The sequence below is a fragment of the Chlamydotis macqueenii genome, chromosome 26, assembly GCF_036417535.1.
Source record: "Chlamydotis macqueenii isolate bChlMac1 chromosome 26, bChlMac1.mat, whole genome shotgun sequence".
NCBI lineage: Eukaryota > Metazoa > Chordata > Aves > Otidiformes > Otididae > Chlamydotis > Chlamydotis macqueenii.
In genome coordinates this window covers 6,343,218-6,367,410 of record NC_141581.1, presented here as the reverse complement: position 1 = coordinate 6,367,410, position 24,193 = coordinate 6,343,218, and the positions used below count along the sequence as shown (strand labels likewise).

At 53.6% G+C, this 24,193-nt stretch overlaps 3 protein-coding genes across 4 annotated transcripts; 2 read left to right on the top strand and 1 right to left on the bottom strand.

The window, feature by feature from the left end:
- Positions 1-54: 54 nt before the first annotated feature.
- On the bottom strand, positions 55-10,407 carry ABHD8 (abhydrolase domain containing 8). The gene is made up of 5 exons (XM_086767613.1): positions 10,114-10,407; positions 3,639-4,416; positions 2,835-3,005; positions 2,447-2,663; positions 55-2,324 (listed from the first exon to the last, which is right to left on the bottom strand). The coding sequence occupies exons 2-5, from the start codon at positions 4,406-4,408 to the stop codon at positions 2,175-2,177; spliced, it is 1,308 nt and encodes a 435-aa protein (XP_086623739.1). The 5' UTR covers positions 4,409-4,416; positions 10,114-10,407; the 3' UTR covers positions 55-2,174.
- A 1,287-nt stretch (positions 10,408-11,694) lies between these two features.
- On the top strand, positions 11,695-12,453 carry MRPL34 (mitochondrial ribosomal protein L34). 2 transcript variants are annotated; one of them, XM_086767433.1, is made up of 2 exons: positions 11,695-11,831; positions 12,055-12,453. In XM_086767433.1, the coding sequence occupies exons 1-2, from the start codon at positions 11,736-11,738 to the stop codon at positions 12,340-12,342; spliced, it is 384 nt and encodes a 127-aa protein (XP_086623559.1). In that variant the 5' UTR covers positions 11,695-11,735; the 3' UTR covers positions 12,343-12,453. The 2 variants fall into 2 exon arrangements, with proteins under 2 accessions (XP_086623559.1, XP_086623560.1); XM_086767434.1 differs by having other exon boundaries at positions 11,719-11,831; positions 12,039-12,453.
- A 2,905-nt stretch (positions 12,454-15,358) lies between these two features.
- On the top strand, positions 15,359-22,968 carry DDA1 (DET1 and DDB1 associated 1). Its single transcript, XM_010124286.2, has 6 exons — positions 15,359-15,364; positions 15,461-15,493; positions 17,064-17,144; positions 17,625-17,676; positions 18,008-18,069; positions 18,929-22,968. Exons 1-6 carry the CDS (start codon positions 15,359-15,361, stop codon positions 19,037-19,039), a joined length of 345 nt encoding a protein of 114 aa, XP_010122588.2. The 3' UTR covers positions 19,040-22,968.
- Positions 22,969-24,193: the final 1,225 nt, after the last annotated feature.

The window sequence follows — 24,193 nt, the reverse complement described above, 5'->3', positions numbered from 1 at the left end:
AGGACAGCCCCCCATGCCCGGCACATCCCTCCCCATCATCGAGTCGGACGCAGCTGCGAATATAACACGGCTTTACTGCGCGATATGGCACTAACACAGCGCGCAGCTCGGCGGCAGGGTTACGGTGCACGGTTTGCCTCGGCCTTAGCACAAGCGATGTGGTACAAGCAGCACAGACTCCGTGGCAAACAGAGGCTGAAGAGCTGTGGCCTGCAGCTGAGCACCGATAGTTGCCCGGAGCCGGCTGGGGGGGTCATGGCAGGGGCAGAGCCATGTTTTGGGATATAGTGGTGTTTCTGGGGACCCTCATTGCAGAGCCAGGCTGTGCTGTGGGGTCTCCCCTGGCCAGGACGGGGTTGGAGGGGTGTTGCAAAGAAAGACTCATGGAAACAATCAATAAAATTCTCATTATGAGACAGGTTGTGGCAGCAGCAGGCAGGGGCAGCACTGGCACAGGAGCAGCCCTGCCCCAGTGTGGGGACAGAGGGGGTTCGCCTGGGGACACTCATCACACAGGGTCCCTGTCGTGCCAGGGCTGGCTCTGAAGGGCCCTTCCTCTTCTACATCGCCCAGTTTGGGGAGGAAGGCAGGCTCAGCCTCAGGGAAGGCGCATTGTAGGTGGGTGCCAGCTTGAGTGGGAGCAGCCCTGCCCAGCCAGGAGCCCCTCGTGCTGACCTGGGGTCAGCGGTGCCAGCCCCGCTCGGGGCAAGGTGGGGTCTGGGTGGGACATAGGCCAAGGGAGGCATTTCCATGGGACTGGTCATTTCTTTGGTTTAAAGGGGGTAAATAAGAGGGAAGCAAAGCTTTGGGGTAGTGGGGAGGCCAGGGCCATCCCCAGTGCACAGGTACGGGGCTGCAGAGCAGCCGTGCTAAGCACAGCGTCCTCCTGGCTCGCTCAGGCTCCCACCCATCTCGGCGCAGCCAGGAGCCCCCAGACCCTGCACCCAGGTCCCCACTCAACACTTCTCATGTACCTTCTCGGTCCTGCCCGGCTCCTGTCAGCAGGATGCGAAGCGCGGAGGGGAGGAGATGATGAGACCGGTGGGTTATGTACAGAACGACGTCAGCAGGTAACGAGTTGTTGTCCATTGTGATCAGATGGTTGCAGTTTGCTTTGTCACTCCTGTGTCACTTCGAGACCCCACGGATCCGTACAGGAGCTGTGGGTAAGGACAGACACGGCGGCAACTGGTCCCCTGGTGCGCGAGGAATGGGTGTGATCCCGGCAGGGACGTGGCCTGGGAGCAAGCGGTGGGTCCCGGAGTCATGGAGGAGATGGAAGGCGGGAAGGGCGAGCTGATCGGATGCTGCGGGAATCGCTGTGTGGTGGCGATGGCTTCAGTCCCCTCGAGGATGTGGCAGTGGGAGGGAAGCAGAGGGCTCTGCAGAAGCCAGTGCTGTGGTACCTAAAGCGACGGTGGTAGGGGATGCGACTGCGCGGACAGTGGCACCGGGGACTGCGAGAGAACTCAGGTTTGGCGTTGTCCTCCCCACCACAGCCATGACAGTCCCACCACAGCAGGGGAGCTGACGGTCCTTCTGGCCATGCCTATGGGAGCAGGTCACCTCCTCGTCCTCATCTCCTGGCCAGGCAGAGACGAGCTGTGCTGCTGACAATAACGGTGGTCCCATCCTCCCAGCCCCACAGACGGCTTGAGCGAGGCGCTGTGGGGCTCAGAGAGCCAAATCCCACTGCTGAGGCCAAGGAGCCTTTGGCTTCTCCTTAAAGCAATCCCAGCTCAGCTCCTCCAGCCTTGGCCGGGAAGGTGCCAGAGCCAACGTGCTCTCCCTGGAGGAACTCATCTGAGCTCTTCCCATTTTGCTGCCGGTGAGGCCAGTCTCCCTGCAGCTGCCTCCTCTCTGTCCCTGGGGGCGGGGTCGCTGCGTGAGGAAAACAATACTACAAAGACACAGGATGAAGATGCTCCAGTGGCTGCCATGCTGTCCCCAAGGGGCCGGGGACCAGGTCTGCCATGTTCCTGCTGCCGGCCCTGTGCCCCCCTGCCTGGGGGAGCCTCTGTGCTCTGCCACCAGCCTCTGATGCGGCCCAGAAAGAAAATCAGCTTAGCTCTCGGCAAGGGCAGCGTCTGCCGCACCCCTCTGCTCTTGCAAACCCCTCTCCACTGCAAAACATCTCTCCCATCGGAGCAGCCTGGTCACCGCGTCCCGCCGCCTTATTTCTTCTCCCCTTGCCCATCCCCAGCTGGCGTCTCGGGCTCCCACAGGACGAACTCGTGGAGCAGCGTGTTCACCGTCTCGGGACACTCCATCATCACCATGTGGCTGCCCTCATCGATCACCTTCAGGAAGGCAATGAGCAGGATCTGGGGGGGACAGTGGCAGCGGCAGGCGTGAGCGCCAGGATGAGCCCTCTGCCCACATCACCATGTGCTGGCAGGTAAACGCCAGCTCTCACCCACCCTCCCAGCCCCACTTGGTCCCGTACCTCAGCCATTCGCTGGTCCTCCTCTACAGGGACGAACTTGTCATGCATGCCGTGGACTAGGAGCACAGGCACGACCAGCTCCGCGTGGTAAACCTCATCACCCTCTGGCCAGTACTGCCCACTCATCATGGCGCGCAGCACGAAGGAGGACACGTTGAAGGCGTTGCCTTCCTTCAGCAGCTGCTTTTCTTTGGCACCCTGGCGAGCGAAGCCAGCCCTGCGGGACAAAGCCGGCACGGGCAGCGGGTTAGCCCTGCACGGTGCCTTGGCATCAGGGGGATAGGAGCGTGGAGTGTCCCTGCCCGTGCTGGGGTCCCTGTGGTGGCTGGAAGCCAGGATGGCAGGGGACAACCTTCTCCAGTGCCGCGGTGCCAGGACAGCCACTTACTTGAGGAAGCTCCACGCCAGGCACGGGGACAGGCAGTGCAGCACGCAGGTGGGCATGTTGAAGATGGAGCAGAGGCTGGGCTCCAGCGCCGTTGGGCCCCCTCCGTTGATCATGATCACCTTATGGACCAAGTCTGGGTACTCGTGAGCGAGGAAGGTGCAGAAGGACACCCTGTGGAGAGAAAGAGACATGGGAGCCATGCTCCAACTCTGTGGCACCAGGGGGTGCTGCATCTCAAGGCAGATTCCAAGGATCCCCAGCCAGAGCCCACACAAACCCCTCCCCCATTTGACCCACGCTTCCCCTTTCCATGGCGGGGTAACCTCAGCCGAACCCCCTAGCTGGTGCCCCGCAGGGCCCAGGCAGAGGGGCTGAGCTTGGGGGTTCCACTCCTGTGCAGACCAAAGCAGGGTGCTGGGACCCACTTGGGTGCACGCTAGCCTGGACCAGCCTTGTCCTTCTGATCCAATCCTGCCCAGCTCGGAGTCCATCTCCAGCTCCGTCTCCTCCCAGGGCTGCTCTCTGCACTGCTTAGTCTCCATCTAATTGACTTTCTTGGGCTTACTCTATTTATAGGCTGTGCTCTGCCAGCTTCCCTGCTGGAGGATGGGCTCTGGGATTAGCTGGACCCAGAGACACACCAAGAGAACGTAAGAGATCAGAGCAGAGAGAGAAAACCAGAATGGGAAACCCCACACCCCTCCTCTGCTTCTCAACCCACAATGTGCAGGATTTTTTGAATGCTTGCTGCCTAGGAGAGGATTGGAGGGATTAATCCATCCTGTCCATGTACGAGTCCCTTACCCGTACGAGTGTCCTATCAAGATATTCCTCTTCTTTGCATAGCGCTTAAAGATGGCCCTCATGTCCTCCGCCAGTGCGTAGAAGGTGTACGCAGCGGCAATTTGGGGAGCTGAGCTGCAGCCGTGGCCAGCGAGGTCAGGAGCCACCACTTCGTAGCCCAGTTTGGTAAAGAAGTCCAGCTGCTCCTTCCAGATGTCCAGCGAGCCGCCCACGCCATGGATGAAGAAGAGGACCACGTCGCTGTGCGTCCCTTTGCAGCTTGTGATCTGCTTCTTGCAGTCGATATTGATGACTTTCTTGGGTTTACGTTTCCGACGCTTGCCAGGGGCAGCTGTTGCTTCCCGTGCACCACATCCTGGCGTGCCGCATCCCGGCACGCCAGCAGGAGCCTGGGCAGGAGCTTGGCTGGCCAGGTCGGAGAGCTCCAGCTCCACGGTGCTGTTGGGTTCACCGGAGCTGTTCTGGCAGTGCAGGATCTCGGAGCGGACGGCGTCGCCCAGGTTCTCAATCACCAGCTGCCCGTTGCGGTAGACGGTGATCTTGCGCTTGCAGTGCACCGTGCCCTGCTCCGGCCCCCTGGGCTGGGTCTCCTCGGGCCCCTCTGGGGCTGGGCGGTTGGGCATGCTGTGCCTGACCCGCAGGATCCTCCCCGGCTTCACCTCCATGAAGCTGTAGCCGTTGCTGGACTCAACGCTGTCCAGCGGCCCCACGGCATTTGTGGTCTTGCCCATCAGGCAGCACAGGAGCCCATCGGTGATGCTGTTCAGCATTATGCTCCCTGCAACGAAGGCAAGAAGGGGGGTTAATCACCAGCTCCAGCACCCCGCGGGGACATATACTGGGGATCCTGGCTGGGGCACAGGGGACCAGGGACAGCCCAGGGATTCCCCCTGCCCCACTTTGCCACCAGCCCGGGGGAAAGCTGCAGCGGTACAAGCAAGGGCAGAACGTGCCTCTGGGGATGCATTGTGGGGGTGAACGTGGTGCTTCCCCAAACGCATAGCCTTCCTCAGCACCTGCAAACTGGCTTTTGTTTCAGATCAAAGATGGACCCAGAACTCCCCATCCAGCTTTGTCTGGGCCATGTCCCTGTCACTGAGCTGCTGCGATGTCCGCTGGCCCAGCAGAGATGAAATCGAGCGGCTGCTAGCCCTTGCAGTCCCTGGGGCCTCTGAGAAGGGATCTGCCCTGGCCAAGGGAAGGAACAGGCAAAGAAAAGCCTGTTTGAAATGAAAATGCTATTTCTGGCACCAAATATAGAGGTAAGGAAAGATTCAGCTATGAAAATAAATTATTTATATAAATTATATATATATATATGTATCTCTAGTCTAAACCACCAATACCGATAGCGAGAGATGGAAATCACAGGGACTGGAGATGAAGGTTCAGATTAAAGTCACTCTGCAAATCAAGGCTGAAAATCTTACAGCAAGAAAACGAGGGTGGGGGCCAGCGACCTGGTGCCCACTCAGGGGTGGGAAACCCCCTCCCCACATCCCCACCCAGCACCATGAGGCCTCGGGGGATATGGCATTGTCCCTGCTGTCCCCACAGCGCATTCCTTGACGTTTGCTCTTCCAGATGCGCTTGGTTGGCTTTGGGAGAGGGCTGCAGATGTCGGGACCACCGAGCCTGGCTGAGAGCGAAGCCAGACCCAAGCAAAGGCAGATGCGAGGTAGGAAAGGCTGGTGGCACCAGGGGCATCGGTGATGGGACCGGAACATGACGCCATCCCGGCGGTGCCGAGGGTGGCTGCAGAGGGGGCTGGGGGCTGCCCTGGCTGGCAGCCTGATGCACCTTTATTATTGATGAAGCTAAACAGGGTGAATTATTGATGGTGATGGGCAGAGAGCCGGAGCGGGCACTGCGCTGTCCCTGCAGGAGGGGGCACCAGCTGCCCCCCTGAGCAGCGGCTGCGGGTACCAACCTCCCCTCTGTGGAGGGGAAGAGAAGGAAAAGCGTGTTCCCAGGGGGGGATTTAACATCTAAATCCCAGTGACGCTGTCAGGAGCAGCCCCTTCAGCTCCCCGAACAACGCCTTCAAGTGCACCCGGCAGGATTATGGGCGCTTTGCTGGCAGAGCGCACAAAACAAAGCGAGGGCTGGAGGCTGGCTGGGAGTGCAGCCCTCGCTCGCTGCAGCTTTTATCATTCACTGCGTTTGGAGAAGCCAATGCTGTGCCCTCCTTAGAGACCTCATAGACCCCAACGCTCTCAGCCTGGTCCCCGCGTGCTGCTGGGAGCCGTATGGGCTCTGCCGAGAGCTGCTGGATAGCAAAGAGCCGAGGCACTCCGCTCAACACACGGCTTGTGGGTTTCCCCAGGAAAAACCAGCCTGTTTGCTCCAGGCAGGCGATCTGGGTAATGGTTCCCTTGGCAAAACCGGAGCGGCTTATCTGGGGAGCCTTGCCAGCTCTCGGGACTGTAGCCAGCGTTTGATTCCCGCCTGGCTCTGCCAGCGACAGTGGCCAGACGCCCATGCAAATGCCGTGTAAGGCTCTGGGTGCTGAATGGTAAGGACTGCAAAGGTGGTCCCGGGTGCTCCTTCTCCTTGCTGCTGGCCAGGGAGTTCCCTGGGGGCTTCCCCCAACGTGAGGCATGGCAGCCCCAGCTCTCTGTGGATTGCTGTCTGGGCTTGCATCAGCGATCTCTCTTCTGGACACAAGCACATCCGTGCAGGATCCAGCTGCGCCGAGAGCTTTCCAGCATCCGCCTGCTCCCCGCAGCCTGGCCGAGCAGCATGCTGAACAGCTGCATCACCCTCTGGGCTCCCTTCGTTGCTGCGAAGACGGACCCAGCCAAGCTGATGAGCAACAGCAGGAGGTCTCAGAGCCCTGGGAAGGGGAAGCCAAATCCAGCCTTCGCTGGCAAAGGGCCGGTCTGCTCTGCCGAGCCACGCTTCCACATGGGTGATGAGCCTGAGGAACCGGGCACCAAACTGGCTGGAAGATGCCCTCGCACTGGCACGGACACGCCACTGCTCCTGCTGTGCTTTTGAGCACCAGCTTGGGCTGCTCTTGATCCCCAGGGAGCTCTGAGCTGGTAATGCGGAACAGAGAGACAGGGCAGGCGGAAAACCCAAGGAGAGAGGGTAAACCAGGCAGACCCTGAGCCTCGCAGTCCCTGGGAGCGTGACCGCAAGCTCTCTGCAAGCTCTGCCCGCAGCTGGCAGGCCGCATCCTGCACCTGCGCTGGGTATTGTTCCCTTGGGCTCAGCCTGTGGGACCTGGACATGATTCTGCCTCTGATTTCCATAAAGCCTGGCTTTGCACTGCGCCTCCATTTCACAAGCCACTAATGATCTCTGTATGGATTATAAACAAGACTTCTGGCCAAACCACCTCAACATTGATTAACTTCTCAGGATTAACTCAATTAGTCCACCCTGTTCATTTCCAGAATTGATTTGCTGGAAGGCTCTGGCGGTCAGGAGCTCTGCAGGCAGATCCAGGAGCCCAGGCTCCAGCCATGGAGCCGCCCTCCAGCCTCATCGGTTCTGGGTATGAGCCTGGATCACAAGAGAGGGGCTATGCAGCAGGGCAGGGCCCAGCTCCCGGAGTGGAGATGCCTCCACTCGGCTAAGTCCAGGCTGGAGCTCATGGTCCAGGACACGGCTGGGTATCAGACTGGGAAAAAAACACCCGAATCCCATCAGAGAGCACATTCCAGTCAATCTGTGCTGGTGGGAAATGGAGGGACAGGAGGTTAAATGACTCGACTCGATGTCAGGCTTCATCTCAGGGGCTGGGAGGCAAAGGGTGCCAGTCTCCCACCTCCCACGCGCCTCCTCTAACCCGCCGCGCCGTCTGCCATGCCTGATGCAGCCATAAACATCAAGGAATGTTCCCTCCGTGAGATGAAAAGGGCTGAAAATGAAACCAGATGGATGCGAGGAACTTTGCAAAGATGCTGGTAACCACGGCGATGAGCTGCTTTCTCTCCCCCCCCCCCCACCCCTTCCATCCTGGCTCCCTTCCATCGCCGCCCCCAGCAGAGTGCAAGATTTCAGCACCAGTTACATAAGGCCAGGCACAACAATGAGTCAGGCATGGCGTGAAGCTGCTCTTGGCCCCCATGTCCTGGGAGGCCGAGGACGCGGCACAGGCATGGGAAGGTGGACGGCATTGCCCCGAGCTGACACCCGCATCACAGTCCCCCCCCCCAAAATCACAGCTGCCCCAGCAGAGAGGGGATGCTTGAGGGATGCTGGGGATTAATCCCAGGAGGATACTTTATTGCCCAGGTCCAGACCTCGGCCCAGAGCATTCACACAGGGTCCTCTGGCTTCACCCTCTCTGCCCCTGCAGTGAAAAACCCAGCTGGGGAAAAAAACAACTTCCTGACCTACTTCGGGCTGCAGCGCCTCAGATTTTATACAACTTGACAGCACCGTGTCACAGCTGGAGAAAAATGGGACGAGACGTGATGTGGCAGGGTGGAGGGCGGAAAGCCTGACGGGATAATGTGACAGGCAGCCACAGAGGGCTGACATGGAGCCCGGGGGGCTGATGTGCAGCCCGTGGCGTGGTGTATCAGGGCAGTGCTCACACCACGTCTGCTCCAGGGGCGCGACAGCCCAGCCAGGACGGGCTAGCCCAAGCTGGCTCTTCCCTTGCCACCCTGCAGAGAGGAGGGTCTCTCCTGCCCCAAAGAGCCTCCTGGTCCTGCCGCATTGGTCCTGTCCCTGCTGGGTTGCTGGGGACAGCCGACGTCCCAAGCACCCAGGATGCTGAGAATGACAAAATTCTCCTCCTCCTGTCGCATCCCTGCTGGGGGACCTTGAATCACGGGCAGGAGAAAGGACATTTCTCCATGACAGCCCTCAGGGCAGCGGTGAGCGTGTCCCTGCCAAGAGAAGTCCTGGTAATCATTTGGTCCCAGTAAGCAAGCTGAGAGAATCATTTACCGCAGGGGCAGCACGAGTGGGGGTCAGCACCAGAGCTGATGGCCATGAACCTCCCCATAACCCAGCGAGTCCCACCACCACTCAGCACCTCCATCCCCCTCCCTGCACGGAGCCCTGGACCCTTGCAGGGAGTAGCAGGGACTCGATATCTGCTAATTCCTTGCAAATCCTCAGAGGATCGATGCCAGAGAGGAGCGTGAGATGCGCTGCAGCCAGAATCCGACCTGCCATAACAATTTGTTCAGCTCTAATCCCTTCCCTCTGGGGCTCACAAGTATTAACAATGACACACGACACTCCTGAGGAACGGGCAAATATTATTATGCTCTTCCCAGCCTCCCCAGTCATTCACTCTCTGCAAAGTGCAGAAACTGCAGCATCGAGGAACACATAAAGAGAACGACTGGTTAAGCACCGACCTCGGAAACACGCAAGAAAACGCTGATGCCTCTGGGTCTCTGTCCCGCAAAGTAAACTTCCCTCTGGGGGAATATGAAAAAGCCGCTTTAGCCGGTGGCGAGCACCTGGATTTATTCTGTTACGCCTGGCCTCACCGTCCTGATACAATTAGAGCAGCTTTATCAGGACAGTCAGGCGGAAGCGGTCAGGAAGGCTTTATCAGTTGTACAAATAGAAAATCAAGGAGGCAGCCCTGAAACCCTCATCATGGGCAGGGATGCAGCCTCCCAGGGAGGGGAGGGCTGGTCCTGATCTGCGGGCTGTAGGACTTCACCGAGGGCCCCACGGGACACACAGAAATTGCATTCAGGCAAGAAACAGCACGGCAGGGAAAGCAGAGCGTCTGCAAGACGTACGGCAGCCTGGAGCCGCGGCTGGCTGCCTGCCACACGTCTCTCTTTAGGAAGGAAGAAGACCTTGAGAAATAAAAGCTTATGCAATGCACAGCGGAGTAACCTGTGCCTGACCTCTGTGACCGAAATCCCGCTTAACCTCCTCCGTTTCCCAAACCTCCTGGATTTCCAAGGGGATCGCCCCTGGTCCCACTGCATAGCCGCAGGGAAGCCGGTTGCATTCCTCCGACAACAAACATCCTCCAGCAGCAAGCTGGAAGAAACCATGGCGAGGAGGCAGGAGAAGAAGAAAACCCTGCCCCCTCCTCCGGGCAGCGATGCATGCAGGTGCCCTCTCGATCTCCAACCAAAAATCCAAGCAGATTTGACATGCACATAGCAACAGCAGGTCTTCAGGCAGAGCCAGCAATCATTTACTGTAATTGCATCACAGCAGAAGCTGTCCCTGAAGTTTTATTGCCAGGCAGCTTTTTATAACCCTGCGCTCAAAGCATGCTTGATATAACAGGGCTATTTAAGCACAAGCAGTGCCGTGCTGCTCACAGGCTACCATCTCCCCTTCTCTCCCTCCAATCCCATTTAACCCCTCTCAAATCCCTTCCCGCTGTCAGCTTCAGAAAAAAAAAAACAAACATCTTTTGGCCATTTTGCTCCCCACACAGAGCACCTTCCTCCCCTCTGCTTCAGTGCATGCCCTACATCACGGCTTGTGCTCCAAGTCCTCTGCACAAAGAGAGATGGGAGAGGATGCTCACCTCATTTATCGACGAGGATTGTCAGGAGTGGAGATTGCAAATGAAAGGCTTAAATCTTGCAGGAGGCAAAGGGGGACAGGAAGAGATGCTCAAGGCGGCGGGAGCCTGTGCAAGATGCAGGGTGCCAGCGCTGGCAGGCTGCTCAGCTTTTCACCTCCTCCGATTACATTTTTTTGGGTGGGAAGGATGGAGCAATGCCTTCAGCTCAGCTCATCTGCTTTAGACCGAAATCTCTCCTTCCATCTTCTCCCCACGAGCAGCTTCATAACTGAGCTCTCGGGTTTGGGGGTGCGATTTGTCCTTGTAGTCTATAGCCACAGAAAGCCCCTTAAATCCCTCCTAAAGAGGAGGGCTCTCGCGTGACAGACAAGGAGGCTTGCCAGTCAAACCAGCGCAGCCCCGCCACCCGCCCGTGGGGAGCCAGCCAGGAGCCCGAGGACTTGTCCTGGGTTTTTGCCCCTTCCAGTGGGATGACTGACCGTGGTCTTTTATTACCTTTTACCGTTTTCTTGCCTTTCTGGTATTTGCGGCTTCCCAGAGGCCACGAGCGTGTCAGTGCCATGAGCATGTCGGAGCTCAGCGCAGGTGACCGTGCACGGAAAGCGTGAACGTGCAGACCCCAGGGGCCAGAAAGGAGGACAAAAATAAAATAACGAATGTCTCTCGGGTTTATTTTCACAGGTGTGGGTTTGGGAGGGCTGGAGGTCCATCCCCTCACCCTGATGGGCTGACTTCTGGCGGGAACACACCAAACGAGTGTGGAAAAACTGGTGCCTGCTCTTGGCAATACGGCTGGGCTTGGCTGCAGCAAAGCAGTCTGAAGGATCTTTTTGATGATCAGAGCAGACAGTGAGGATGACTGAGATCCTAGGGGTTACCAGTGACTCAGCCTCTGACCCCCCCAGCCGGCCTTCTTCCTCATCCTCTTCTTCCTCCTCCTCCTTCATCTCATTTTCCTGCTCTGTAAAACATAGAAAATCACATTCACGTCCTTGGGAACGGGCTGAGGCTGAACCTCTCTGTAGGTGCCTCGGCACATCCGACACGCTGCTGCTCTGTGCGTGTGTGTATACATCAGAGGACAAAGGCGATGGGAGAGCCCAGCGCCAGTTTACCCTCTGCCAGGCCGGTCGCCGCGTCCGATGGGGCTTCCAGAAATGGGTGCCTGCGCTCCACGCAGCTTGCCGTGCCAGTTTTGGGGGCAGCGTGAGCCTCACGCAGAAGAGTGGCGAGGCGGCTGGGCAGCGAGGGCGGCAGCGCGGGCCCCCGGTGATGGCAGGGCCCTGGCCCTGGCCCTCCCGCCCTGGTGAGGCTCAAGCGCTGGAGCTGACGCTGGCAGAACTGTCCTGGTGAGGAATAAATTCACCTTTAGAGGCTGCTTGTGCTCTGTGAGCGGCTTGTGACGGGAAGGAGCCCGGCACTCGGCAAATCCGGGGTGGGGGGGGGACCCAGGCCGTACCCCGTGGCAGTTGCCATGGTAACAGCGCAGTGGGCCTGGCCCTCTTCAAGACTACAACTCCCATCAGACCCTGCGGCCCGCCGCGTCGTTACGGCCGTGCCCCCTCTCGCCCAGTCCGCACGCGCCTTCCCACCCGCAGTGATTGGTCGGGCGGAGGGAGCCAATGGGAGGTGGCGTTGTTGGGAGGACGGTGTGGTCAGGACGGGCGGAGGGTGATGGCGGCCGTGGGCCGGCTCTGGCCGAGGGCTCTCGGCGGCAGGTAACGGCGGCAGGTAACGGCGGCCGCCACCTGCCCGGGGAGGGCTAGGGTGTTATCCTGCGGGGGTGACCATGGGCTGGGTGAGGGGTGCGACAGGGGCGGCTCCGTCCCTCACAGCTGCAGAAAAGCTCTTTATTTTCCTGTCAGTGCCAGCGCCAGGCTCTCTCTTCTCACTTCTCTGTCGTTTTTGTTTTATTTTTTCCAAAGATTTTTTCTACTGCAGCAAGCTACAGCCAGCCCTTTCCAGCTCCGGACAGCCTCAGTCCTCTCCACTTCTCTGGAGCTGCCTCTCAGCCGCCGTCTGCCCTTCGGGCCGGCCGGTGTCTGCCCCAGCCCGCTGGCTTCCTGGAACCACCAGCAGACCCGCACCAAAGCACGCGGCAACGAGTATCAGCCCAACAACCGCAAGCGCAAACGCACGCACGGCTGGATCAAGCGCATCAGCACACCGGCTGGCGTCGACGTTATCCTGCGGCGCATGCTGAAGGGCAGGAAGTCCCTGAGCCACTGAGGGCTCCTGCCCGTGAGGTCCCTTTGCCGTGGGGCGAGGCAGAATCAAGCCCCCGGAGTGCCGTGGCTTTGGAGTGACCTGGCCTGAGTGGCTGTGCCGAGCAGCGGCCACCAGCTGCATGATTCAAAGATAAAATTTGTGAAAACACGAGCTGTAATTAAAGTGTCAAAGCGTCCTGTGCTCATTGTTAGCTTGAAAACTAACAGCAGGAGGAAAGCTGCCTTGTTGGCGGGGTCATGGCTGCTGGGGAGCCTTTCGGAAGGATGGCAAGAGCGTGGAAGCAGGGCTGAGGGTGGAGGGAATTTTGGGTTTTTTGTTGACGCTGGCTGCCATCGGCAGCGCCTCCGCTCTTCCGTCCCCAGGATCAGGGTCCTGGTTCTCGGCTGGGGACGAGGTGCAGGGCAGGAATTGCCTTCTCTTGTTACTGTTCTCCTGGTGCCGCTAAGGAACTGCTGCGTAGTTAACAGTGGCTTAATTAACGAGGGCCAAGGGGAATGCGGTGCGGACTACACCTCCCAGCGCGCTCCGCGGCCTCCGCCACATCCGGGCCCTCCCGGCCTGCGCGCGCACACCCCCCCCCCTCCCGCCCCGCGGGCCTTCCGAGCGGGGCATTTCCTGCCTCAACCTAGCCCAACGCTCCACAGCGCCGCACTGAGTGACGGACGTGGCGCCCAATAGAAAGCGAGAACGGTGCTGCACGGACCAATAGGGACGTGCGGGGCGGGCGGCGGAGGTGGTGGATAGGTTGAAGCGCGGCGGCGGGGCGGCTCCTCCCGGTTGGCGGCGGCGAAGATGGTAGGTGCCTTGCGCCCCCCGCCCGAAATGGCGGCACACCACCCCCCGCCCAACCCCGGCCCGGCCCTGCCAGGGGAGCGCGGCCCCTTGGGCCCCGCCGCTGCTGCCGCTGCCCCGCCCAACCCGCGAGTGGGGCCCGCGGCCGCCTCCGGCCCTGCGGGGCCCGCACCTTCCGGTCTCGCCGCCCCGGGGCCTCGGGGGGCTGCGGGGGCCACGACCGAGGGCTGGGCACCCCGAGGTGGGGGGGTGTCCCACCCTCCGGGGCGAGGGCGGTGTGAGGGGTTGCTGCGCGTCGAGATGGGGATGTCCCGCACCCCAAAATGGCGGGGCTCCCCATCCCCGGGGGGCTGAGGAGGGTGGGGAGAAGCTGAGGACGCGCCCCTTCTCTTGGGGTGGGGGGGTGGGGGGAGGCCAGGCTGGGGTGGGGTCCCCTTCCTTCTAGTGTTTGGGAGCTGTGTGATACTTCAGGGTACGGGCTGTTCCCCACCGCGTCTGGAGGGCGAGGGCTCCCCTGGGGTGTGGGGTCTGGGATGGGGGACTGGGAGCAGCTGGGGCACTGCCAGGGTGCGGGGTGTTTCCTCCATGCCCGAGGGGGAAATTGGGGCACCTCTGGGGTGCGTGGTGCCCTCCCGTCCCCAGGATGTGTGGGGGGCTGTGGGGGTTGCTCAGTCCTTTCTGTGCCCCCTAAGCAGGAACAGACACTTGGTGCCTGAGCATTCGGTGGCGGCTGTCATCGCCAAGAGGCTGCCAGTCTCCCTCCCTCCTTTTGTAACGATGTAGTAATTCTTGGAGAAGGAGAATTTTCCTTCAGCCCCTCTGCAAGCTCAGTAACTAAGGGGAAAACAGCGGCGTGCCAGCGGTCTCTGTGTACGGGCATACCGTGGGTGAGAGCTTAGGCGGCCCTTCCCAAGCCTGTGTCAGTGGTTTTCCTCTGACCCGCGTCTGTGTGGGACGCAGCCCTGCTTTTGGCATGTGTGTGCTGAGCCTCCTCTTTCTGAGCATTGTTACTGCGCTTCCTTTCAAAAGCTGAGAACGGGGCACGTGTATATGGGTTTTTTCATCTTCTGCTTTTAGATGAGGGCTGTCGTCTTCCTAGGAAGCCGAGCACCCTTGTTGACAGAGGAACAGTAGATCCATCTTATCTCTACCTCCCTTCCCAAATCGTAGAAGGAACCAGTGTTGTCTTCTGAGGCTGCATGATCACAGTCATTTTGTTGATTTTTTTTTTTTAGTTTGCCTCTCCCCAAAGGAAATGAGGCATCTGCTCGGCTCGAGTGCTGGTTTTTTGCTTCCGTGCAGGACACTCCATCAGCTTCGGTACCTTGGCCAGGGCGAGCTTTCCTTGGTTAAAGAGTGGCAGAAGGCATGCAGGGGGAACGTTTCCTCGTGTGATGTTGTACGGGAGGTATGGCTCCGTGTGCCTCGTCCGATAAGTGCGTAAACACGGCAGTGACCCGCTGGGGCTTATTTATCTGGTGCCCTTGGAGCAGATAAGGATCGTTGCACTTGGAGTATTGTCTAATTCTGAGTATCCAGGAATATGACTGCAGGCAGTTCCCCTGAGGGAGCCTTTTCGGTGATCTCTGAGATCGTATCAGTAGATAGCCACTGAAACCTGCAGTATCTTTGCAACTGACTGGACGTAATTGACTCTGCCGTAAAAGTTTGTTAAAAGACTGCAGAATCTCTGGAGAGAGCTGTGATCCTGCTTGTCCGGCCTCTTTCCAGGGAAATGTGGGCTCTGCCAGACCGAATCTCTGGCTGGAAAGTAGGGAGTAGCCCGGTGTGAGGAATTTGGGGTGAGCTGTAGCTTATTGAAGAGGTACTTTAAGTTGTGTGCTGCTAAATGAGAACGGTTATTTTTCATTCTTACAAGCAGTAATAAAACCAAGCAGTTGTCAGGCTTTTTGTGCAACAGAAGAAATCAAGTACGTGTCTGGCTCTTTCTGGATGAGGCTGGTGTAGCAGAGCAGGCAACTTTGTCGTAAAAAGCCTGCAAATTTAACACGATGGGAAGGTGAGATGCTTTGAAATGTAACAGGATCTTTTTAAAGAGTCTCAATCCTTCTGAGCAGGGTGATATAATTAGTAATTCTTAAATCTGGGCTACGTGGAGAAAACTGTCTGGCTGTGCCTTCGGAAGTCGTTAAAGGGTTCCCCATCCTTTTCAGCCTGGAAGCCCTCAGGTCGCGTGCGTGTTTGCTGCTTGAGCCGACTGCGGATGTCGGTGAGAACAGATGAACAGAGAGCCCCGTTGGGGCGGGCGTGGGAAGTGGTGAGCTGAGAGCACAGCGTGGTCTGAGACCGAGGGCTTCTGTTATAGCAGAGCCTGCCTTCGTTCCCCAGCCTGGCTGCAGTACGGACATCACACAGACAAGCGGGTGATGGACTCTGTCCTGCAGAACTGGCCACTGAAGGCAGTGGAGGCACAGGGAAATAGTGTTGCTCCTGGGGGGGTTAAGGTGGGCAAGAGAAATTTGCAATTTGAACCCAAGTCCACTCTTGTAACAGGATTATTTCTAAAACCAGGCATGTGGGAAGGGTTGAACGTGGAAACTAGAATGTCAGTAGAGTTCTTTTTAAGAACAAAAGTATGAATAATATTTTCTGGTTTGGCTAATGATAGCTCTTTGTTTTGAATTAAAGAGGCAGTGTTAATAAAAATAATGGCTTCTATTTAAATGAAAACAATGTCTTCCAACCTAGCAGTTTTGTAGCAGCAGAGTCTATTTATGTGTTGCTTCTAGGAAGCGACTGAAATTAAATGAATTCTCATCTGTTGCTTTGCTGTCCTTTTTAAAATTGCTTATAAACGAGGTGATGTGTGTCCTGGAGTAGAATTCTTTAGCGTCCGGTATAAAAGACTTTGAATCCTTAAGCAAGTGTTGCTATGATGGAGGTAGCTGGTCTAACGGCTTTGAGGGATGCTGGGCCTCCCTCTCTCCTGCTTACCGCACAGGTACCTTATGTGCGTTACCCATTTTCTCTTTACTTCAGAGACATTGCTGGGCACCTTCCTTTGTGGCTGCTGTGAGCAGGGAAACTCCAACGCACTTTGAAGCTCAGTTTTCTCCTGATGCCATAATGTTTTCTGCCCACCCTCCTTTTTCACTTTGGAGAAGGAAATTCCTCTTTCATGCTGCTTAATTAAACTGAGAGGACTCGGCAGGGTTCCCGCGGCTGTTTAGCAAATCGGTTTGTTGGCCTGTGTGATCGGCGGTTTTGTTGTGAGTGATGATCTAACAGCTTCCAGCAGAAGTTGAGATTGTTTTTTAGTTTTTTATTTTTATGTAGCAGTGGCCTCGACACACATAGGGATGTGATCTTTCAAGAAAATAAAAAGTTGGACCAGGCTGATGAGTGTGTGATGAGGATTGGGCTTTTGAGGCCACCTAGGCTTTTGTTGTTCTGTGGAACCAGCCTTGGCCTGGGACAAAGAATGTTAACTGAGAAACTGAAAAAGTTTGAAATGGTGTGATATTCAAGACATCAGCGTAGCTGTGGCAGAGTTTCTGGTGTGATGTCGTGATTGGTGTTGCTGAATTGCTGTGGTTTCTGGTCTGCTCGTCAGTGGTGTTTGTATCTGTGCAGTGCAAACCTTACTTCTGTCAGAGCTCGTCCAGTTGGACACATACCTCTTTAATCACCTCTATGCCAAAAGATATTTAATGAGCAGCTTTCCAACGGAGTTACTGAACTTTGGGGCTGTAATGAGCCAAATGCAGAAGCTGGGGGTTGGCTTACTTTACAAAACCAGTTTGGGGCTGGTTTTGGTATCGGGGACGTGGCAGCATCCTTCAATTCCTGCAGTTGTTTGTCTTCATGACCTGAGCGGCTCCTTCAAGAATCAGCACAAAGCAAACAGCGACCAGAACGTCACTCTCATTCCTCGCTTACTTCTCTGTTTGTATTCCTTGTCTTTTTAGGCGGATTTTTTGAAAGGATTACCAGTCTACAACAAAAGCAACTTCAGCAGATTCCACGCGGACTCCGTCTGTAAAGCATCAGTAAGTACTGCCACACCTCAGTGCTCGGGGGAAGGCTTCCTTGCGCAGCTCAAAGGATGCTAGAGTGAAATAAACTTGAAATGAGTGTTTTGTGTCATAAAACACATGTATGATCACAGCTGATAGTTCATGAGTTAGGATTGGCAGGGAGAACTTCCTGCCTGCTTTGGTGAGGAATGTGTCCCTGCATCGGCCAAACCACATCTGTGGTGCTTGCTTTACGTTCTTTAATGGTCATTGCGTTCTTTAATGGTCATCTTAGGCCCTGAAGCACGTAGGAAGAACGGACCTTAGTCTTTATCTGTGTGGGTTTCTGTGTTTTAAAAAGCTGTAGCCGCACAGTGTCGTGTAACGGGGCGGAACATCATAATGCATTTGTAGCCTGCGTCAATGAGGGCCTGTTGGTTGGTTTAGCTGTGCTTGGGTTAGAAATCGCCTTTTTGCTGGCTTCGTTCTGTAACTGTTCTAATTCTCCTACAGAATAGAAGACCCTCGGTATATCTTCCCACGAGAGAATATCCATCTGAACAAAGTAAGTCTGCCCTGCTAAAGTTTGAGTTTTTATAACTTTATTCTGTTCTGTTACTAAAAATCTGGCATACACACAATCTCTCCTATTTTAAACTTCAGGTCAGGTGATATTGTTGAACTGTCATCACAGTGATTAGCAGCCTGTGTCTACTTACTGGTTTTTGTGTTTTTCCCCTGTCCTTATCAAGTGATCGGTGTTCCTGCATACTGTCCTTTTACTGAGAAGGACTGTGCTTACTGTCTGAACTAATGTAGGGATTACTGCACCGTTTTAAAAGTCGTCTTTAAAATGACCTCTGTATGTTTCTCTCTCTTTTTTTTTTTTTCGGCAGTCATAGTAACAGAAAAGACAAATATACTTTTGCGTTATTTACATCAGCAGTGGGACAAAAAGGTAGGTTTGTGTTTTCTTAATACTACCATTTTGTCTTGGTTTGCTGACTCGGGCTAATTGGGCTGAATATTAATCACAGTCAAAATATTGAAGATTAATTAAAGGAAAGTGCAGACTGGGCTTCAGCAAAAAAGATAGTGCAAGGAGGCTCTGCACAACACTTATTTTAAAAAACAAAACAACTTTTTCTTCCATTTCAATGTAAGGGACGTTAACTCGGTGTTTAGTCTAGAACTTGAGAGTTTGCAGCTCCATCTCCCGCTTACTGCTGGTTGCCGTTGTGACCTTGACGAATTGGTCTCCCTGTGCCTCGGCATCTACTTTACAGCTAGGGTAAAGCTGCTCTGTAGCAGCATTTGAGACTAGAAAGCGGGCATACCTCAGTTGGGAGCGCTTGGAGCGAGGCCGTGACTTAGGAGCGGAGACGTCGAAGCAGCAAGAGTAATCATGGACAGAGCAGAGCTTGCAGAAGAAGGTGAAGAGAGGTAAAATGATAAGGAACCTTGAAGCTGAAAAGAAAGTGTTTGTGTGTGACAGAAGGCTTTGGGAGATTTTGGTGAGTTAAGGGGCTGACTCAGAGCAGTGGGAAAGAGAGTCTTACTCGTGTTTATGCAATAGTTGAGATCTGTCTATAAAAGGTGCCGAGATCAATGATTGGTGTTTTAGTCTCACCCTCAAATTTGAGGAACCTTAGAAGGAGCATCTTTTGGCTTTGGACAAAATCCCCTTCGGTGTTTGTTCCAGTTAGGCCATCACAGCACTATATTCCATCTGAAAACTTTTACAAACAAGAACTTCTACTGACGTTAGCTCCCACTGTAACCTAAGGCATAATCTGTGGCTTTCTGTGTCCCAACAGAATGCAGCGAAGAAGAGAGATCAAGAGCAAGTGGAAATAGAAGGTGAGAATTCGGCGCCACCACGGAAAATCGCTCGGACAGACAGCCAGGATATGAACGAGGACACTTAAACTCTTGGCTTTCTCTTCTTACTACTTTGCAGGCGCTTCCTGTTTTGTCTCAAAGTGTGTAAATTTTGCCCCTTGCCCCCATCTCTCACCCCTCCACTATGCAGCCCAAACCACTTCTGACTTCATAGGAGCCAATGTATTTATTTTTTTTTTTTTCTCTCCATTTTTTATTTATGCCATAAAACTTGCAGAGCAGTGTTGGAACAATTCAGTAAATGATGTAGTATAACCTCAGTTCCTCCTTTCTAAAAATATACACTGTCACTTTCACAGGTTTTTTTTTTTTTTTTTGTTTTTTTTTTTTTTTTTTTTAATCTGTTACCTAATCAACCTGATACAGCTACGGGAGCCTGGGTGGGAGATGTGGGTTGTTACAGAACCTTTCCATGGTACAGGCTTTCCGGTTCAAACACCCGTTGAGGTATTACAAATGGTTAACTCTTCTTTGGATGTGCCCAGTCCAGCCATAAGTGTGGAGCCTCACTATTTTTCTCAAATATTCTGAAACGGGCACTGCACTAAAAAAAAAAAAATCATGGGTGTCATTTAGGGTTGTGTTGATTTTAGCAAACATGTTGTCAGCCTGATGTGTCAGTTGTATTCCTTTGGTCTGTTCTGAGAGGGCCACGGTTGTTTGGCAATGTTCGTTAATCTCATGCATCAGTAGTCATGGAGAATTCAAGTGAAAGGTGTGTTGCTTTTGTTGCAATTCTAACCGTCTCTTGGTCTTGAACGGACTAATATGTGGAACTTCTCCGTTGGAATAAAAGGATACGCTTGTCCTATTTGGAGTATTTGATCGACAGTGTATTTAAGCAACAGCTGATGAAATGGAGTTGGGTAGGCACCCTGCAGGCAGCGCTTGGCTGGATAAATCCAGGAGATCTAGCGCTCTGTCCCAACTGCTGGCTCTGAGTGGTGGTACGTTGTATTTTCCTGCAATATCGGCATTGCCAGAATGGAGTCCAGGACTTGGAGTTGATCAAAATGTGAGCTTCCATGGTCTCTGAAGACCAGTCTCTTTTGGACTGTGACAGTTCAGTGCCTGTTGCCTGTAACCTTTCACTGACTCTTCGATAGGAGCCAAAATGGAGACCTGTAAGTCGTCTAGGTGGATTCGGAGGTTCAGAGACTAAAAGGAGATGAGCATCGTCACCTGAAGGGGACAGGAAAGGTGTAGCTTAGTAATGATGTCTCATCTGCTTTCTCGTAAGAAGCTGACTTCACACTGTGTTAGTTTATATTGTTGCATTTAGAGCTGTGTTTTTCTCTCCTTCACAAATCCTAAACACCAATTCAAGAAATTGCAAGAACGTTTTTCTAGAGATCCTGGATAAGCCTCGTTCCGAGCGGCTGCAGTGGCTGTGAGCTGTGAGGATGTCGGCTGTCCCCTTTTCCACGGCATCCCTCCAACCAGGGGATGCCGCGTGTTCAGGTTTGGGGGCGAAGGGAATGTGAAGGGAGATAACCTGCTGTTGATGACCTGGTATTGCAAGGCAGAACCTTAGGAAGAGTGAGGTGCAGCTCACGTTGCATTTTTAAATGTACATTAGGCACCAAGTTTCTGATGCAGTGAGTGAATTTAACACTGAGTAGTTTAGAACTTTGTATCTGCCTCCAAAAACGTTACCTTTTTGCTATGGCAGTAACCTCCAAATTGCTGGAATGTCGTTGAAAATGCCAACTGTGTTGGTGAAGATAAAATATGCTTGGGTTTCCGTGTGATTTCCTGGTGATTGCAAGAGGACTCCTCCCAGAGTTACGCTGTCAAAAAGTGCTTTTCTGCAAAATGCAAGGCGTTGACTGAAGATGCCAGGTTAGCATCCGACCTTGCGGGGATTATCTGAAGCTGAACTGAGGAATCCTTTGAAGAGCTGCAAGGTACCAAGAGAGAAACTGAACGTGCAGCTGGTGGTAAAGCGTGACCAATTTGTGTGTTTAGCAAAGCTTGAGAGCTGCAACCTTGCGGTAATGTTTGTACAGTGCTTTAAAGTTGTAAAATGCTGTATAATTCTTGATTGATACGGCAAGGTTTGAGCTTTGACTTCTCTGCTAGACAGAGTGATGTACTATTAAAGAGAGCCGGCAGTTCCTTTCTGTTGTAAACCCCCGTCTTTGTTCCCTCTGTGTCTTTTAAAAATGATCTTGTTGGTTATGGTAGCCTATGAAATGTTTCAGATATTTTTAGGAAGTAAAAGAAAGTTGCCTTTTTAAATTAGTTCTGAAGTGATGGAGAAACAAGCCTTCTAAGGGATGTGACTTTGTGACGCTGGTTGGTTTTTTGGTTTGTTTTTTTTTTTTGCCTTGGTGGTTGTGTACAAGCAGTATGGCTTTCTGATACCCACAGTGAATCTTTCTACATCCCATCTGATCCGAAGCCAGAGCTCCCTTCCTTCCTCCTTCCTTCTCCAACTCGCTTTCCATGCTGCTCCTGGCTCGAGAGCACTGTCCTCAAGCTGTTGCACTTTGATCCTATATTCACGTCTGTTTAACACGTGGTAAGTGTATCGGGTTTGAATGTTGCATGGAAGACCTTGTTTGCCTAACTGTGACTTCCTGGTGCCTTAGCGCATTGAAAACAACAACAAAAAAATGTTTAAAAAAAAAAAACCCAAACCCTGGGGTTTTGCTGACCACACTGTTTGTATAATACCTAGCTCCTCTGACTTCCAGCTCTTTGGTTACCGAGTGACTGAGATGTAGTGACCCTCAGGGTTTTTTTGTATATGTCTGCATAGTGGTATTTTTATTGTTTCTGTTACCAATGTATACTAAAGGTTTGGGCTTTTTAAATGAAAACTTGAGATACTTGTCAGAGATTGGAATTTCTTGTTTTTCAGTTGAATAGTCTATCTTTTCTCAAAAGTCAGAGCAGCAGAAACGTGTTTCTTGATGCCAGGGGACGATGAGTCCGTCTAGGAGCGGCCCTTTCCAACAAACTGTCCCGTTTGCGGGCGTCTGCCCTGTATTAAACAGCGCTGGAACTTGTGCCCCATGCAAGCAATTAGATGTATGCTGGGTAAGTTTAGAGTATTAAAAAGTTAGGCACTGCGTTTTTCTAACGTAAAAATACACTAGTGACTGATGTGCAGGGAAACAAAGGTTTTGTTTAGCTTAATTCTTGACAGCGTATGATTTTTTTTTTTTTTTAGGGGAGAAGTAGTTTTAAAGAAATACGTAAGAGGTGAGAAAATGTTGAAAGAAAGGACAGATGTTAACAGGTTCTGTGAATTTACAGCTGAGGGGACAGGTAACTGGGCGAGCAGCAAAGTCTGGGTTTATTGTTTGCACTGGTGGTTGGCTCCTGGAGTTCGGGGCAGTTTATTTTGTCGGACTGTGCTCAGTCAGGTAACATTGGCACGTTCAGCTTTCAAGGTGTTTCCTCTTTCTGGCCTTGGAAGTTTTTTTGCGACCCTGATGAACGATGCTCTGCGTTCCGTCTCACTCGTGCTTTGAGTGGGAGGCTGGAGGCAACCTCCCACCATCCCTTCCGACTGATAAACACCGGGAAGCGCAAAAATGTAGCGGAATCTGTGGCTGGAAGGTCTGGTTTTGTAGGAAGCTGGCAAGCTGTGGAAGAATGTTAGCAAAGCTTATGGAGTTTGCAAGTACATGCCAAAGTTGACTTTTCTGTTGTTTGTTTGGTTTTGGTTTTTTGTTTTTTTTTTTTGACAAGCCCTGAAAACACACTGTGCTACAAAGAACAGCGAGTGGTGGTATGGAAATTCCGACTGGGATGGAAGGAAGGGAGCTGCTCAGCTCCCTGCCTGCCCAAGGCTGTCGTGGGTTTAGACTCTTTCCTGTAGGAGTCTTTAAGGTGAGCAGAAGTTTTTAGACGCATTTCACTAAGAGGATGTGTTTAGATGCATTACACTGTAAGAGGACAGGCTTTTTGAATAATTGAGATATGTTAGATCTGAGTTGTGTTTTTTTTGTGTTTTTTTTTTTTTTTTTAAAGACTTGTTTTCTTAGCCTTGGCAAGACAGGAAGCACCAGCGGTGTTCTGGTTTGGGTGTCCGGGATGCGCATCCCGGTGAGTGTTGGCAGCTGGTTGCTGAGCTGGGTTATGATGAATCCAAAGGACACGCTTAACCCAGCCGTTGTTTTCCGTCATCCTGGTGAATTTGCCAAGCTGTTAGCGAACTCCACGTGCGCGCAGCCATTTGGGGTTGTACCAACGCCTGTGAGGTCCGAATCAGCTGGAAAATGGGTTTCCTTCCCTCTCCAGCGCGTGCCTTATGCAGCAGTTAAGTTGTCGGTGTTTGGACTGTTTCCTGGGAGGCAAATTTTGAATGTGCTGGACGCTAATCTTAAAATTTTCACTCTACACCAGGTAGTTATAGCAGGTGTAACTCCAAAGCTTTATTTTTTTATGAGCTCCTTGACACTGGCCTTAAGGGCAAAGCCTGAGCAGGAGTCTTGGATTTTTTTCTGACGCTGCAGCTTTCAGCTATGTGACCACTTACCGTTTCTTGGTTTGTCTGGATACCGCTGGCTTCATTTTTTTTTTTATTTTGAAGATTTTTAAAAAGACATGCATACCTGTAATAGGAAAACTAATTTGTTTTCCTCAATTAATGACGTCAGCCTGGCAGCAGGGGAGTTGTGCGACATGCTGACCGTGACTGGGGGGTTCCTGCTGATCTCTCTTTGTGTCGGGTTTTGTCTTCTACTTTTTGATGTGTAAGAGAGAGTGGGAAATCCTTTTCTTTAAAGAAGAGAGGGTAGCGTTTACCTGGGAGCTGCTCAGGGTGTTTTTGGGAGTGGTGCAGAGGATGCCCTGGCCGCTGTGCCCAGAAGGGGGTGTTGCATCGCGGCTTTGGTGACCTCTGTGCCGTGCTGACCGCGCTTTCGCGGTTCTCTGCTGCTGGTTCCCAACGTCTGCGCCCTGAGAGCGGAGAGCGTGGCCCCAGGGTCTCGTCTGCCAGGTGATCTGGGCTGGTTGCCGCTAGTCGTGACCCAAAAAGGCTGAGTCAGCAAGCTGTCCAGGTGACAGCTTACTTGTGGGTCTCATGGTTGCATCCAGCCTGCGTTAAATGACTTGCTGTCACAGCATCGCCTTGCAGCGCTCGTCCCGAAGCACGTGCGCTGGCAGCTGAGTTGCATTTTATATAAAAGATGTGTGTCATCTCGAGAGCTTAATGTCAAGGAGGA